Source organism: Notechis scutatus, chromosome 6 (genome assembly GCF_049901735.1).
Source record: "Notechis scutatus isolate UNSWTSFEM ecotype Mainland chromosome 6, rNotScu1.2, whole genome shotgun sequence".
In the NCBI taxonomy this organism is placed as follows: Eukaryota; Metazoa; Chordata; class Lepidosauria; order Squamata; family Elapidae; genus Notechis; species Notechis scutatus.
In genome coordinates this window covers 60792176-60807133 of record NC_142014.1, presented here as the reverse complement: position 1 = coordinate 60807133, position 14958 = coordinate 60792176, and the positions used below count along the sequence as shown (strand labels likewise).

Below are 14958 nucleotides of genomic sequence, written 5' to 3'. Positions count from 1 at the left end.
AAAAATCTTTTAGTAAAGTAACTTGGCCCCAGGTGCCTCTCTTTATATGGGCTTTAATTATATTCATGCTCATCTTACAGATCATTACTTATTTTATTTACCATTCTGTATCTTCTATATAAACTTCTCCACACATTTCACTCTTCATAATTCTATCTTATTCAATCCATCTTAATTTAAATCATTATATTTGTATCTTTTGCCCATCCTTTATTATCCCTCTATCTCATTCCTTATAATGAAAAAAAAAGGAATTTCTCCTGAAATCACTAATCAGAGTATGATGCCTTTCTATCCTCTCCCTAAATTAATTAGATTAACATTTAAAATAACACCTAATACCCAATTTGATTCTGCTTGGTACATTCTATCTACTAATTTTTACTTTTAGTAACAATAAAAACAGAGTAAGAAATCAAAAATGTTTAAATACATAATATCCTCCTAAATACGTAGTTAAATAATAAATCTAAATAATAAATCTTATAGCATTCTCATTGCCTTTCCCTTCAATATTTTATTACATTTTAAAAATCAATCATTATTAAACATTTCAACATTTTAATTTCTTATTAACTCTTAAGCCATTCTAATTTTCTATTTCTAATACAAATGTTACAATACCATCTTGTGTACCTTGCAGAATCTTTTTTTAAAAAAATTTATGCTTTACCCATTATCCCTAAAAAAGATTCCTTTTTTCCCATCTAATTTTAAAACTTTGTGGCTTTTCTCCGCCTTTCCCCTTTCTTTCTTCCCCCACCAAATCTTCCTACCCCCTTCTTCTAACCTCTGTCTTGCCGACATCCCTTCTCTGTTGTATTCCCTTTTTCTCTTGTTTGCTATCATTGTATTTATTTTGCATCATATTTTTCTCTTTCTTAAATGTTTTTTTAGATCTTAAATCCTTCATTTTCCTCGCTTTCTTCCTTCCTTCTTTCTTAGATGAATTTTGGGATTCATTGAAGATGGCGTCTTCATCTTCTTCTTGTTGTTCTTCAGCTTCCATCTGTATTGTCTGTTCATAGTTAACCAACGCCATTTCTAAAAAAAGAAAAGCTTTTTCCATACCATCTTTACAGGCTGCTTTTGTTTGCTCATATTCATCCCTCAATTCCTCAAAAGAAAAAGCCATTATAGATCTTTTCTTTTCTTTTTTCCCTCTTTCTTCTCACACCAACCAAAATATTCCAAAAGAAAAATAAGACAATCCCAAAGTCCACAATCCTCAATCAATCCAAGCCAAGCCAAAATTCCCCCTTTCTCTTCCAGGGGTAGTATCAGACAAAGGAAAAAAGAAAATTCAAATCTGTGTTTTGAAGCCTTATTAAGATTTTATTTCTATTTTCAAATCCTTAAGGCATCTCCTCCAACAAAATCCAACCAGATAAATATATTTTTTGTCCTCTCCCTTCCGACTTATCCCAAAAAGCTAGTTTTACCTGAAAAAAAAACAGGTTTCTCAATATCCATTTATTAATTCCGTCGGGGGGGAGAGTAAACTTTCCTTTCAGCACCTCAGAATTGCCGCTTATTTTCTCTTGTGGAAAGAATCATCCGAAAAGCCATCATTTTCAGGAATTAAATTAGATATATCTTAGAGTCCTGGGTCGACCAAGAAGACTTTCACTTTTAAAAACTTTCTCCTCTTCCTCCAGCGCATACTTGCCCAGCTGCCGGCTTCTTTGTGGCGGCCATTACGGACTGCCGCTGCACCGTCTTGGTAAAAGGAGGTTCTGCCAGCTAGGGAGGGGGTCTGCAGCACCCCCAAACCCTTTCCCGGATCCCCCTACCTTCAGCTGCCCCTGCAGGGCAGCCTTGCTCCGCACCCTTTTGGATCGGAGCCCCAAAAACGGCTAGCGCGGCAGGGATCGAGCAGCTTCGCGAATCCCTACCGCTCGCAAAGCCGACAAACCGGAAATTCCACAGCTTCAGATGTTGATTTGTTGTATGTGTACAATATATGCACAAATAAATGTATGTGTATATAGATGAGTGTAGCAAAAAATGTATGCATTTTAGTATGGTGAGGGGAACTAAGGAGAAGCGAATGAATACTCCATTCAGCATAAAAGAACTTTGCTTCAGCACATAAAAAAATATTCTTGCTTATGCTTTCTTCAGCACATAGGAAGCCATTGTAAGGGAAGGAACCCATACATATACAGTATGTATGCTTAAGGTTAAGAAAATAGAGAAGTGAAAAACTGTAAAATCGAGCAAAACAAGAACACTGCTAGAACATATACTTTTATATTATTGGCCTATGATAAAAATGACATTATATTTTGTAGCCAAAATTTGTAGCCAAATTTGAAAAACTTTATATTGACTTATTTGTTATATGAGAAAGTATAAAAAGTGAAATAATCTGAGTTCGGCATGCTTCTCTGTGGAATTCGTCCAACAGCTGTTGATTTTCTACATCAAGAAAAGATTTTCTATATCAAGAAACAATTTTCTATTTCAAGAAAAGAATCTTACAAGGTTAATGCTGATACCATATAAGTAGAGCAATATGAGAACTTCCAGTAAAAACATGATGAGTTGGACATCCTTGAAGGATGCGCTGTGACAGAGAACAGTGACCAGAAGTCAAGTTCTGGCCCATGAAATCTTTCTGGAGAAAGGAGAGATTGTGAGATTAACCACATGCACTCTGAACTCCTAAATAAATTGCAGAACTGAGGTTTGTGCCATTGGCTCATGAATGGAGAGGATGGAAGTCAAAGGATTCCATTTAAGTTCATAGTCATAATAAAGCCTATATGGACTAAAGGCTGAGCTAAAAATGATTTTTAATCATTTTAGAAATTGCATTTTAATTGTTTTCTTAACTGTTAAGAATCTTTGAATCAACAAGTTTTGTAACATTCATCAGGTGAATTGAGGTAGGGGGAATAAACAGCAAAAGCATGATTAGAATCTTGATTTTATAAAGTTATAGTTAAGAGTCCAGAGGTAATTACTATTTGCATCCAATCTTTATTCTTTTTTACAAATCAATCAAAGTGGCAAACATAACCAACACAGTCTCCTCAAATAATTTTAAAATTAATTACAAGAAACCTTCTCTTGCAAAAATACTGTTGTTTAGAAAGAAATTATAAGATAAAAATTGGACATTAGAGAGAAACAGAAAAAATTAAAGACTATAAGAAAAAAGAACAATTAATTTTGACTCACTAATACAGAATGGAGCAAAATATTTTAACTTTCGGAGAATATTTCTGAACAGCGGACTCAGAAGCTAATCTTAAAAGTATCTGACATCCTAAGTAAACTGGTTTTAAATGAGGATATAGAAGAGGAACAGCTTTTACTGGATAAGACTGAGACTAAACTGCCTGAAGTCTTAATTAAAAGGGAGACACAAATAAAAATCAATAAACTGGCTTGGATAATTTTCTTATTTTGTGTTTACAAAAGAGACTTGCTGAAATAAAAAAGGATTATTTGAAGAGAGACAAAGAAAAAATGAACAAAAATCAGGTTCCAGATATTTAAAACGATTAAAGAACAAGATTGTTAAAATCAAAGGGAATGTTTATTTGATCAAGTTTAAAATATATATGTTGTTGTTTCTGAAAGTCTTTAATAAACTTTTGTTGACCATGACCAAATGAAAAGGTTAAGAATTTGTTTGTAAGAGATGATAAGAGATGACTAGAATAGAATAGAATTCTTTATTGGCCAAGTGTGATTGGACACACAAGGAATTTGTCTTGGTGCAAATGCTCTCAGTATACATAAAAGAAAAGATACATTCGTTAAGAATCATAAGGTACAACACTTAATGATAGTCATAGGGTACAATAAACAATCAAATCATACTAGGAAACAGTCAATATAAATCGTACAAGCGACAAAGTTACAGTCATACAGTCACAAGTGGGAGGGGATGGGTGATAAGGAGTGATGGGAAGATTAATAGTAATAGTAGTGCAGACTTTGTAAATAGTTGAACAGTGTTGAGAGAATTATTTGTTTGGCAATTGTTTGTTTGATTTCGGGGGGAAACTGTTCTTGTGTCTAATTGTTCTGGTGTGCAGTGCTCTATAGCATATGTAGGAAGAAGATTTTCAGAGAAAGTACAAGTTACTGAAATTGTACTTGCTATGATGAAGGGGGAAGTGATTTTTTCATACAGGTATTGTAGTCCTCAACTTACGGCCACAATTGAGCCTCAAATCTTTTGCCAAGAAAGATAGTTAAGTGAGTATTTTACCATCTTTTTTGCCACAGTAATTAAGTTAGTAACACAATTGTCAAGTGAATCTGGTTTCCTTTTTGACTTTGCTTGTTCAAAGGTCGCAAAAACTGATCACATGACCCTGGGACAGCTGCAACTGTCAAAAATATGATCCAGTTGACAAGAGTCCAAATTTTGATCATGTGGCCATGGAGATGCTGTAATGGTGGGTGATAAGTGTGAAAAAATTCCTAAATCACTCTTCAGTGCCATTGTAACTTTGAAAAGTCACTAACTGAATGTTGTAAGTTGAGGACTAACCATATATTTTTTTACTATATCTTTTCCCTGTATTTGCTATCTTTTCATTCTTTTATACTTTTTCAGTTTGTATTAGTTTTTTAATGTGTGTAACTGAACATGATAATAAAATTAGTATAAAAATTTAAGCAGAACAGTAAAAGAAAAACACTTACCTTACAACGACCAAATTTATCTGCTAGCATTCCAAATGTTACACTAGCCATCATGTAGCCAAAAAATACCATCTGAAAAAAAGTCATCATGTACAGTTCCAAGCAAGATCAGACAGTGATTTGATACACAAATGAATGAGAAACTAACATTAAAGCACATTTAGCTCTGTCTTCCAACATCTGAATCTCTACCTGTATCACCCCAAATTTTTATTTGGCCAACTATTAATGCTCTTAAAATAATATGGAAAATCAGCATGGGAGTCACCAGATTTCTATTGTTGGTGTCACTAAGACAAAGGAAATGATAGCTTCCAAACAGACAAGAAGGAACCTGATATAGTGCAGGGTCTTCTTAAATGTCAAGAGCCCATCTTCAGACCCCCTTATCCAATTACTGATCCCTCAGTTCTCCACTGAGGTTGAAGTTTTCAGTTTCAGTAGCTGAAGGTCAGTTAAAGGCTATCTTTACAGTTCAGTAAATTCACTAATGAAAATTATTATAGCCATACAGTAATTTGAAAAGCAAGTCCAGGAATGGAAAGAATAATCACAAATATTCTTAGCTGAACAGATGAATATACATATATGACTATTTATTTGGGAGACCTGGTTTGGTTTGATTTTGGAGCCAAGGTTGACCCAAGACATTTATGCTAAGACATCCATGACTGGTCAAGGGATTTTTGGAATCTGAATAAGAAAATTATATAAGCACAGAAAAAAATGGAATAATGATGAAGCAACTAATGCTGATGTTTTAATGCAGGGGTGTCAAACTCAATTTCATTGAGGGCTGCATCAGGGTTGTGGTTGACCTTGGGGGGGCGAGGCGGGCATGGCTGACTGGATGGGTCTGACCAGCTTGCTCCCCAAACTGTTGGCATGTTTCCTTTTCATATTGGGTAGACCAGGCCAAAGCCACACTGGCCCGATATTTCCTCTTCACATTGGGCTGAAGTGACACGGGTAGACCAGGCCAAAGTGACCCTTACATTTTCCAGGACAGCTCAGCGAATTGGACCTGAGCACATCATGGGCCAGATCCAGCCCATGGGATCCAGCCTTGAGTTTGACACTTCTGTTTTAATGTGACCAGAATCATTTGACTGAGGAACATGATTTATCTTGTCTCATAATGGTCCCAATACCTTCTCCCCAATGTTAGTCCAATGATCATGTGATTGTAGAAATTCTACTCACTGTTGTCACTAAAGCCACTTGCCAATTTTTAAGCTGCCATTCACATCGGATGACAGGACCCACTACAGCAATCAGCATGATTTCCATAGCTTCTACCACCTTTGGGGATGAACATATGAAACAATATTTAAAATATATATCATTTTCAACATACCCAAGACACAAAGAGGGAATTTTCAATTCTCATTCTACTTCTCCAAGCCTGTATAGTACTATTATAAACTCTATGCTATGATAGACTCTCCCGAGGAGAAAAAGACTCTATTCTATGAAGATAAACTGGATGGAGTGACTTAAATATGGTTTAATTAATTAGGATGGATTTTTTTAAGAAAATAATATATGTATTGTTAGAAAGCTTTAAGTTAGTTTTGCATGTATAAAATGAGGATGTATGTATATGCAGTTTGCCGGGTTTTTATAAGTAATCCAGAACAATATTTTAAAGTTGGCAAAACATTATGGACTAGATTTGAAAATATGAGAATGAATAATATATTATTCCCCAGGGGAAGCTGAGATGGTTAAAATGTTTCTTTTATCTAAATAAGAAATTATATTAAATGTTGTCATTAGTTTGAAATTGCTTCTGGATTTTATGTTTGCAATGAGGGGGAAAAAATGAAACGTTGATTATATTTTTGTAAGTTAGACAGACTTATTGTTATAGAAATGGCTTGTACATACTGCTATGTAAAGGCAAAAAGTTATAGTTGTAATGTTGTTACCTTTGACTGTGCTAAAGAGAGTCTGAAGTTGATGCCTTTTTTTCTTTTTTTCTCCCATTTCCCTTCCTCTTTTCCTAATTTTCCATGTTTTTTTTTCTTTGTATTTTATACTTTGATAAACTAACAAAAAAGTTTTAATTGGGGAAAAAACCCTCTATGTTATTTCAATATTCTGAAATGATACTGTCTGCAACTCCTGGTTTTCCTACAGTTCCAAACTCAGAGAGTGCTAGTGACCATAGAGATTAAACCAGGGGTGGCCTTGAAAAATTTCAGCAACCGGTTCTTTGCTGAGTTGCTGGGTGGAAATGGCCATGGTGGGTGTAGCCTAGTCAGCCTAGTCACAACGGTGGGGGGAGGGGCATTTTCACCTTCCCCAGGCTCTGGAGGCTTTCCTCGAGCCTCTGGGATGGTGAAAACTGCCTCCCCTGGGCTCCGGAGGCCTTCCAGAGGCTGGAAACAGGCCTGTTTCTGGACTTCCGAGAGGCCCATTTCCCCCCCTCTCCGAGCCTCTGAATGGGCCCTGCACCTACCTCGCATCCAAAATGGGCCACGTGGAGATTCCTGAGAGGGGAGGGGAGGAGAGGGGTGGGCGGGGCCAGTCATGGATGGGATTTGGCGGTTTGCCGAACCAGTCATAACATTAGCAATGGATTCACCCAAACCCATAGCAGCCCACCCCTGGATTAAATATATTCAAAATAAATAGACACTCCAATCCTTGGCCATGTCTCTATCTTCAATCTCTGCCCTTCAACCTCCCTGTTACAGCTGCCTGATGGATCCCCATACTTCCTTGTTGGAAAAGTCAGAACCACATTGTTACACACTGCCTGAACATTAGCTAGCACTTAGCATAACTCGGAAGAAGCCTAGATTTTTAGAGGGCAGAGGAGATGTGAAAGGGTGAAAATTGAGAGCTTTTCTGCAAATAACTTTCTGACTCATACTCCAGAATGTCCCAGAATATCCCTAAAGGAAGTGTTAAGAAGACAGAGAAGAGCAGCCAATGTGCTTGGAAGTGTTAGCACAATAAATTTCATCAAAATATAGTATTATGCCGAAATGTTCTGCATCTTAAAATCATGTCTGTGGAAATTCTCGGTCATCCAGGACCAGGTCATAGCTGTCTCAAAGGTGCTTTATTTCTTCAAAAGGCAACTGGACTGTTTTTTTCCTTAAGGAAAAAGAAGAAAACATTTTGTTTTTCATCCAGGAAGCTTCATCAGTCCCCCACCATCAGAACCAGGGGTGATATTCAGCAGGTTCTGACCAGTTCTGGAGAACCTGTAGTGGAAATTTTGAGTAGTTCAGAGAACTGGTAAATGCCACCTCTGACTGGCCCCGCCCCCATCTATTCTCTGCCTCTGGAGTCCCAACTGATCGGCTGGGTCTTCTTTTGTTGCCCTACACAGGAGAACAGAGCTGGAAAGCAGGGAATGGGGATTTTGCAGTATCCTTCCCCTGCCACACTCACCAAGCCACGCCATGCCCACCAAGCCACTCCCATAGAACCGGTAGTAAAACAATTTGAATCCCACCACTGATCAGAACTGATGAAGCTTCTTGGATGAGAAGCAAAACATTTTCTACTTCTTTCTCAAGGAAACATCAGCCTTTTGAAGAAAAAAAGCAATCTTTTTTTCATCTTCACACCATGTGGTGCAAAAAGGATATTCCAAAGTGTGGAGGGCTGTATGAATGCCTGCACCTCCACCATGGAAATCTCTCCAGCCTGCTCATCCCCTCCAAGATTTCTAGGTCTCCATTAAATCTCAGAGACAATTCCTACATCACTTTTCCTAATCTAGAATTGTGGACAACAAATGATGCGGGGAAGACTATAATAAAAGAGCAACAAATTCTCTGGTATCATAGAACAATGGACCTTGCACAATACCATGGAATTTGAAAGAAATTCAAATGCTTCTCAGCAACCAATAAAACTGAGGCCACTCCTGCAAAGGGGAAAAGTTTTAGGAAATGATGATAAATTTCAGTGCAATATTAATAAAAATAACTTACACCAGTGCTACCCATGATCATAAAGAGTGCAATGTGGAATCTCCCAAAACCAATTGTTTCCACAGCTTCTTCTACTGTAAAGGTCTTTTGCTCTGTATTTAATAGAATGTTAATAGTTATAATACATAGAATAAATTAGCATTTATTCATTATTCTTAAACATAGAAAACATTACCAAAACACGGGAGGAGAAGAATACAGATTTCCCTGAAATATGCACTAATATGCACATATAAAAATAATTAATTTCACTGTTATCCACAAATCTAAAATTAGATGTCCTGTTTACCTTATCTCTTTCAGCACTCCAAAAGCTATCAATGGGCATTTGCAAGGCCTGTTGCCTTCCTTCTAAACTATTTATTTACTAAATTGGATTTATTGTGGACAAAAGAAGAATCTTATGTAAGGATGGTTGAAACAGAAGATGGTTTCAAATAGAGAATTATGAGAGGGACAAAAGACCATCAATAAGATGTGAAAAGTTTGGGTAAGTCACATTTTCTGCATAAGTGTCAGGAATACATTATATACACTACTCAAAAAAGTAAAGGGAACACAAAAATAAGACATCCTAGATCTGAATGAATGAAATATTCTTATTAAATACTTTGTTCATTACATAGTTGAATGTGCTGACAACAAAATCACACAAAAATTATCAATGGAAATCAAATTTAGCAACCCATGGAGGTCTGGATTTGGAGCTACACTCAAAATTAAAGTGGAAAAAAACTGATCCAACTCTGATGTAATGTCCTTAAAAACAAGTCAAAATGAGGCTCAGTAGTGTGTGTGTGGCCTCCACATGCCTGTATGACCTCCCTACAACGCCTGGGCATGCTCTTGATGCAGATGGTCTCCTGAGGGATCTCCTCCCACACCTGGACTAAAGCATCTCCCAACTCCTGGACAGTCTGTGGAGCAATGTGGCGTTGGTGAATGGAGTGAGACATGATGTCCCAGATGTGCTCAATTGGATTCAGGTCTGGGGAACGGGCGGGCCAGTCCATAGCATCAATGCCTTCGTCTTGCAGGAACTGCTGACACACTCCAGCCACATGAAGTCTAGCATTGTCTTGCATTAGAAGGAAACCAGGGCCAACTGCACCAGTATATGGTCTCACAAGGGGTCTGAGGATCTCATCTCAGTACCTAATGGCAGTCAGGCTACCTCTGGCGAGCACATGGAGGGCTGTGCGGCCCCCTAAAGAAATGCCACCCCACACCATTACTGACCCACTGCCAAACCGGTCATGCTGGAAGATGTTGCAGGAGGCAGAATGTTCTCCACGGTGTCTCCAGACCCTGTTACATCTGTCATATGTGCTCAATGTGAACCTGCTTTCATCTGTGAAGAGCACAGGGAGCCAGTGGCGAATTTGCCAATCTTGGTGTTCTCTGGCGAATGCCAAAGGTCCTGCACGGTGTTGGGCTGTAAGCACAACCCCCACCTGTGGACGTCGGCCCCTCATACCACCCTCATGGAGTCTGTTTCTGACCATTTGAGCAGCCACATGCACATTTGTGGCCCTCTGGAGGTCATTTTGCAGGACTATGGCAGTGCTCCTCCTGTCCCTCCTTTCACAAAGGCGGAGGTAGAGGTCCTGATGCTGGGTTGTTGCCCTCCTACGGCCTCTTCCACATCTCCTGATGTACTGGCCTGTCTCCTGGTAGCGCTTCCATGCTCTGGACACTACGCTGACAGACACAGCAAACCTTCTGGCCACAGCTCGCATTGATGTGCCATCCTGGATGAGCTTCACTACCTGAGCCACTTGTGTGGGTTGTAGACTCCTTCTCATGCTACCACTAGTGAAAGCACTGCCAGCATTCAAAAGTGACCAAATCATCAGCCAGAAAGCATAGGAACTGAGAAGTGGTCTGTGGTCACCACCTGCAGAACCACTCCTTTATTGGGGATGTCTTGCTACCTGCCTATGCTTTCCACCTGTTGTCTATTCCATTTGCACAACAGCATGTGAAATTGATTGTCAATCAGTGTTGCTACCTAAGTGGACAGTTTGATTTCACAGAAGTGCGATTGACTTGGAGTTACATTGTGTTGTTTAAGTGTTCCCTTTATTTTTTTGAGCAGTGTACTTACAACCCAAAACTGCTCCGTTTGCATAATATTAAAGTATGCCTACATTTTTGTTGGCAATTTCACAACTTTTCAGTTGAGGAGAGAGAGAATTTACCTTTCTTTGTCTCCTGTTCCTGAGTTCCCATTTCCTCAACAGTCACAGCATTTGTTCCTTGTTGCTGCTTGACTGACATCTTTCAATTTGCATTAATTTACTTGGAGGTTTTGTATGTAGAAACTCTTAATTCAGTTGAAAACTACATTGAAGATATAAAGGAATCTTCTTGAAGTTGTGGGCTTGGATAATGGTAAATTAAGAAAAAATACTACATATAGAATTTTGTTCCCTGAGATTATTTTGCACCTGAATTTCTCCTGGTCACTTATTTTTCATCTCCTACTGTTGGAAAAGAATTACTTAAAAAAAACGACCCTCAAAACCCAGATCCCAAATGTCCCCCCATCTCTGATATAAAAGACCATTTCTCTAACGGCTACCCCTTGGCTGAAGAACAGAATCAACTGATCAATACTAAGCTCTGTTTAAACTGTACACTGCTTTATAAATTATGCTTACTTCATTCAATCCAGTTTTAAATCTAAGCAAATACTCCCCTGGCTTTATACAAACCAAACTGTAAATTCTATAAAATGGCTAGTCCTAATTTCAGATGGCAATAGTTTGATAATGAATGCTAATAGCAAAATAATTAATTATTGAAGGGATGGATAATTACAACAGTATGAGAGAACACTGCAATACTTAGCAAATGTATGAATTCCTTAGTGGCCAGAATTACCATGCTGGGTAATCCTTTATCTTAATACAGAGGAACAGGGTTCGACAGGAATTATTCGCAGAAAAATGTGCATACATTTACAACTTTATTACATTTTTATTTATTACATCATCCCACTTGATCTCCACAGCTATCCTTGTAGGTAGATTAGATTAAGAGATGAAACCCCCAGTGTATTCAATAAGGTCTGTGGCTGATTTATATTTCCAGACCAATTCTTTTTCACAATCTGACATTACATCCCCTTCCCTAACCTCCTGCCCTTCAGGCCATAGTTGCAAGTGATGAGAGTTGTAACCAAACACAGTTGGAGAACATTGGGTTGCCACTGCACTAATACCATAAAAATCATTACTAAATGCAGTTAAGTAAATTAAGTTCTTATAATGAGGGGGGGAAATTAGAGAAGTAACTTGTTTCATTCCTCCACAGTGAATATTTTTCTTACCTTTTGTCAAACAATTAGTTAAGTCTTGCTCTCTCCTTGTCTTTTCAAATATGTAGCTCCCCTTTGCTTGCTATAATCACGCAATATACCTGGGCTTACCACTTTCCTTCATGGCTGAAGGTGTACAGTTCCCATTATAACATCTTTGCCTCTTCAGATTTCAGGTTTAAGACCTTCCTAGTAATTAATTCTCTCTGCTTAGAGAGCAGGTGGCCAAACCAGGAATTTCTTAACAAGTGTGTAATTGTATGCTCTTTTGCTGTTGGTTTACTTTTTTTTTTAAAGCAAGACACAGGATTTCTATGTCAATCTCATATATCACTGCTGCCCTTGCATTCTCACAAAAGATTGGCTCTGTTATTTCAGTGATTGATTAAAAGAAGCCAGAGATGGAAGCAGGGTCTAATTGCAATAATGCAAATCACACATATATCTTACACTGAGTGTATGTTACTAGTCTGAATTCAGCAAATCTTCTAAGAAGGGAACTGGTTGGAAAGTAACATGGATGAATCTGTCTATCAGTTTCTCTCCATTTCTTATTTTTGTGAAATCTTTCATGTATATTTATTTTGAGTTCCTCGGTTTTACTGATCTGTTAACCTTGTTGCTATGTTTACTTAAAGATGACCTAAAATTAAAATGCATTTGTGTGCTTATTTTCCAAAGCATGCATGCTTTTTCCGTCAGCCCTCCTGGGTAGATATAACAGAAAGCTGACTCTACAGGATGACTAGAAATATAGTCATCCTGTGGATAGGTTCCTGCATTTTGTTTACAATTTCCCAAGAACTGAGCTCAGTACATCCTTAGAAACTTGGCACTGCTGATTTAAAGGCTTCCTCAAATTTCTGCACATGCCCTGCATACAAAAAAAAATAAAAAATTCCAATGAGACCAGCCCTTGAAGCATAGCAGTTGTTGTCCAAGTACACATTAATAAAGATGTCCTAAGAAAGCCCTTGAAGCATTTGTGCAAGCCTTTCAGAGAGGATGTGTCTGCCACAGTTCTTCAGGAATATTAGTGTACAACATGCCTTTTCAGAGGCTTCATAAAGGTGTAGTAGGTATGCATTTGTAAAGGACATTGTCAAATTTGGAAAGCTGCAAAAACTGAAGGATAGATGTTAGGAGTCTATCAATGCAGAGCAGCAAATTTAAATACATAGCATAATTTTAATACATGTTCAACTCCATTGATAAGTTGGACAAACCTATACATTTAATTGAACAGGACAACAGTTCAGAATAGCAATTTGCTGTACAATATCACTTCTTCTTTTTGAGCATATAGGAAGACCAGAGGATGGAATGAGAGATTAAAATGAATAGGAAAAGTATTTTGGCTGCCAAGATCAGGAGCACATATTGAGAATAACAAGTTTAATGATACCGAGAAGAGTGAAAAAAAATCTGTCTGGCCCCTTCACAGGACATTTTATTTTATTTTACTAATTACCATCTTTATATGGTGGACCATCTCACAAAATATGACTCAGGGTAATGAACAATTGCATGAATTATAAAATGAAGTGGCCACCTTCAGAAGCAGATTTGGGCCTGTCAGTGGTTTCTCATTTTCCTCTTGAGTCTGTAGATGGTTTTTATTCCTTACAGAGACCAGGCTGTGGTGTGGGCTCAGAGCATCCTTAGTTAGCCTGCTGCCATCCAAATGTCCCATCATCCATACTGAAAGTCAGCTGATAAATTGGGATAAATCAGCTGGTTTCTGGTACCATCCTTTCTTTTCTATCAGGCCAGTTCTGGCTAGAGATTTAAATTTAGAACTAGAGATTTAGGAATATATTCTATTGATCAATGGGGTAAGAACTAAAATGGTTGGATCCTGCTTCCGGTATATATTTAACTCTACAGGGAAAAAAAAAACCTTGGCAACCCGAATATAACCCGTGGACTGTATTTGAAAGGATAAAAGAAATCCTTTCTTTTAGAAGTACACAAACATATTCAGTTTCAGATAATACCCTTTCCACTTAAATTCTGATCACTTGGAAATAAGCCATTGCAACAATATCCCACATTGCTGAGAAAATGGGGGTAGGGAGAAAATTTTCAGCAGCCACATCTGAAAATCTCTGAAAACAGTGAAATCACATACAAAACTAGAATTACATCAAGAATGCTTGTCTTTTGTTTCAAGCATGTTGTATTTGTCCTATAAAATTCAGAGTTGATTGAAACGGATGGAAATACTTCAATGGAGTGTAATGATTGGACGTGATGTTCTATTTGTTATAAGACTGTCATGTAAATGAGGGCTCTCACAATCAGTTTACAGATGGTCAATACATGGTTAGTGCAATTCCTTGTCCAGATCTAACATCAGGAGTATAATTCGTAAGATGCATACAGAGAGCACTGCCCTCACTCTGAGTGAAACCAATCGGGCATTGTCAAGGTGCTGCAAATACACGTTCATCTTTGTGCACCCTTTGCAGGCATTTTGCAGTATGTTTGTGTTGAGTTCATCCCTGGGCTATTTCAAGCATTGTCCTTCCAGTCTGATGGAAAAGAAAGTACTATTGCATACTTGCTTCCCACAAAAGAAATAAGCTGTAATGATATTGCTTGAGTGGAAAGTTGGATTTTGTAGTTATCTTAGGTACAAGGTGGCTAAAAGGTGGACTTAAGTGACCTGTCTTCCATTGAAGAACAACATTTTCCTGGCTTCTCAAATTTCCAATTACATTCTGCTGTGGATACTCTCTGTCCAATTAGTGATGGTTATTTGGTAATAACCTGATTATCGCCAGTGGAAATTGGCATAAATGGAAGTGAATTCCATGATAATAGCGCAGGAAAAAGCCTGCTTAAGATGATGTTAGATGGCTCTTGGTATATTTAGCAAGGCGAGCTCAGTGACTTATCCCATTTTAATGTGTGAAGGTGCTCTGAGAGGCATCCTGATCCAAAATTGCTTAGTTCTTTGTAAGGCATAAACCAAATTTGGAACTCAGCTTGGTATCCGAGTTGTAACTT

At 37.9% G+C, this 14958-nt stretch overlaps 1 protein-coding gene across 1 annotated transcript in view; it reads right to left on the bottom strand.

Annotated features, from left to right (window-relative positions):
• Positions 1-10963, bottom strand: part of SVOPL (SVOP like) — a 32015-nt gene extending 21052 nt beyond the window's left edge. Inside the window, exons 1-4 of the mRNA XM_026695045.2 lie at positions 10826-10963; positions 8625-8716; positions 5872-5970; positions 4669-4740 (exon numbers count right to left, since the gene is read on the bottom strand). Coding sequence (XP_026550830.2) covers positions 4669-4740; positions 5872-5970; positions 8625-8716; positions 10826-10904 — 342 coding nt within the window. The 5' untranslated portion in view covers positions 10905-10963. The remainder of the gene's footprint in view (positions 1-4668; positions 4741-5871; positions 5971-8624; positions 8717-10825) is intronic.
• Positions 10964-14958: the final 3995 nt, after the last annotated feature.